General features: G+C 46.2%; 1 protein-coding gene across 1 annotated transcript; it reads right to left on the reverse strand.

The window, feature by feature from the left end:
- Positions 1-1,751: 1,751 nt before the first annotated feature.
- Positions 1,752-2,048, reverse strand: STEHIDRAFT_164176 (uncharacterized protein; the record flags this gene model as incomplete). The annotated part of the gene is made up of 2 exons (XM_007311896.1): positions 1,752-1,832; positions 1,902-2,048. The coding sequence occupies 2 exons, from the start codon at positions 2,046-2,048 to the stop codon at positions 1,752-1,754; spliced, it is 228 nt and encodes a 75-aa protein (XP_007311958.1).
- Positions 2,049-2,244: the final 196 nt, after the last annotated feature.

The following is a 2,244-nucleotide window of genomic DNA, read 5'->3' on the forward strand; positions in this document are numbered from 1 at the left end:
AGCGTGTTTGTGATGTTTTTGAGGTGTGTGAAGGTGGTGAAGATGAGCGTCAGAGATGGAAAAATGGACAGAGATGTGGGTGCGACGTGATAAGTTGGGCAGAGTCGATGTGAGCGAAAATACGAGCGTGTTGGATAGGAGCGTGATTCGAGATGCAGGAGACGTGTAGAAGGAAGGGAGTGACGTCAGAGTCGTGTTCGTTTGGGTATTTTCGTGTCATTTTTGACGGAGGCGTAATATAAATGATGGGGCGAGGGTTGGGTGTGGGTTTGAGCGTGACTAGCTACCTGCGTCCCGATACTACGTAGTAGTATCGCTTTTTTTAATAGAGCGCCTAACGGGGCCCCCATACCCTTGTGAGCATCTTCATTTGAGAGACCCCCAAAAAGAGTGCTCTCCGACGCACACACTTAGCGCATGCACAAACGAACTTAACTAGCAAACGAACTTACTGTACTCGGACCCTGCAAGAAACGAACTTACTGAGAGAAACGAACTTACAGTGAGAAACGAACTTACAGTAAGAAACGAAACTAACGCAAGAAACGAACCTACCATGAGAAACAAACTTACTGCACGAAACGAACTTACAGTGAGAAACGAACTTACAGTGAGAAACGAACTTACAGTGAGAAACGAACTTACAGTGAGAAACGAACTTACAGTGAGAAACGAACTTACAGTGAGAAACGAACTTACAGTGAGAAACGAACTCACGGTGAGAAACGAACTTACGCTGAGAAACGAACTTACGCTGAGAAACGAAACTAACGCAAGAAACGAACCTACCATGAGAAACAAACTTACTGCACGAAACAAACTTACAGTGAGAAACGAACTCACGCTGAGAAACGAACTTACGCTGAGAAACGAACTTACTGCAGGAAACGAACTTACTGTAGGAAACGAACTTAACGTAGTCCAAGTGTATACACAATGCTAGTTCCAAGTGAAGAACAAACTTACTTTAGTCTACGCGTATACAAAAGTAAGTACGCTCATCCGACATGAAGAAACGCACTTAACGGAGGAAACGAACTTACTGTAGTCTACGCGTATACAAATGTAAGTATGCTCATCCCGCATGCAGAAACGAACTTAACGGAGGAAACGAACTTACTGTGGTCTACGCATATACACATTTGAGTATGCTCATCCGACGTGCAGAAACGAACTTACACCCTGAAACGAACTTACCACCAAAAGTGATCTTGTACACATATTCAGACCCACTTACGAGCTGTGGCTGGTTTCATGATCCACAGGGTCATCTACAATCACAGGCAACCATACGACCCAGACACCGTTCCGCATAACCACTTCTATTAGACATACCATACAATTCAAGAGGCAAGCTGACCAGCTGAGAGCAGCTCACGCGTGAGCTGCTGCTTACATAAACAGGCGCCGAAACGAACTCAACAGAGGAAACGAACTTACTGTAGAAAACAAAACAAAAACGAAGTTACTCACACAAGATCATTTACCACGAGCAAAAGGTCAAGGCAACAGCAAAGTGAACTTATACTCTGAACCGAACTTACCACCAAAAGTGACCTTGTACACATATCTCACGAGCTGTGGCTGGTTTCATGATACATAGGGTCGTCTACAATCACAGGCAGTCATACGACCCAGGTGCCATGCTGCATAATAACTTCTATCAGACATACTACACAATTTCAGAGGTAAGCTGACCAGCAGAGAGCAGCTCACGCGTGAGCTGCAGATTACATAAACAGGCGCCTAATTCACGCCACACTCGAGTGGCCCGTCCCTCTCCCATACCCAAGTTCCCACTGATCCACCTGTCCCAGACTAATCGTGCGCACCTGCAAACTGCCCCGTTGAGTCGACAAATCATGAGAAAAATCTATCTGCCGCCCATATTATGGTGCTACGTGCGCCTCGCAGACAGAAACCGGTATTGCGAGTGCAATACCGCGCCCACCAACATCGATGAGGAATCGGCAGCGTGACTGATAGCGCACGGTCCTCTCGTCATTTCGAGCCCGCCACATCGAGATTTGAACCGATATTGAAGACATTATGAGTGATTTTCTGTGAGAGGAATAGCTGAGGGGTAACTCACCGGCTACAATGTCGTCTAAATTGGTCAATGCACCATCGTTTTTCCCCAAACCTTCGATGCGGTAGGCTACTCGTACAATTACCGTTCTATCGAGCCCTAAACGACGATTATTGAGCGAGAAATGAGCAAACGCGAGACGATATTGACGGAGG

Source organism: Stereum hirsutum, assembly GCF_000264905.1.
Source record: "Stereum hirsutum FP-91666 SS1 unplaced genomic scaffold STEHIscaffold_138, whole genome shotgun sequence".
Taxonomy (NCBI): Eukaryota; Fungi; Basidiomycota; class Agaricomycetes; order Russulales; family Stereaceae; genus Stereum; species Stereum hirsutum.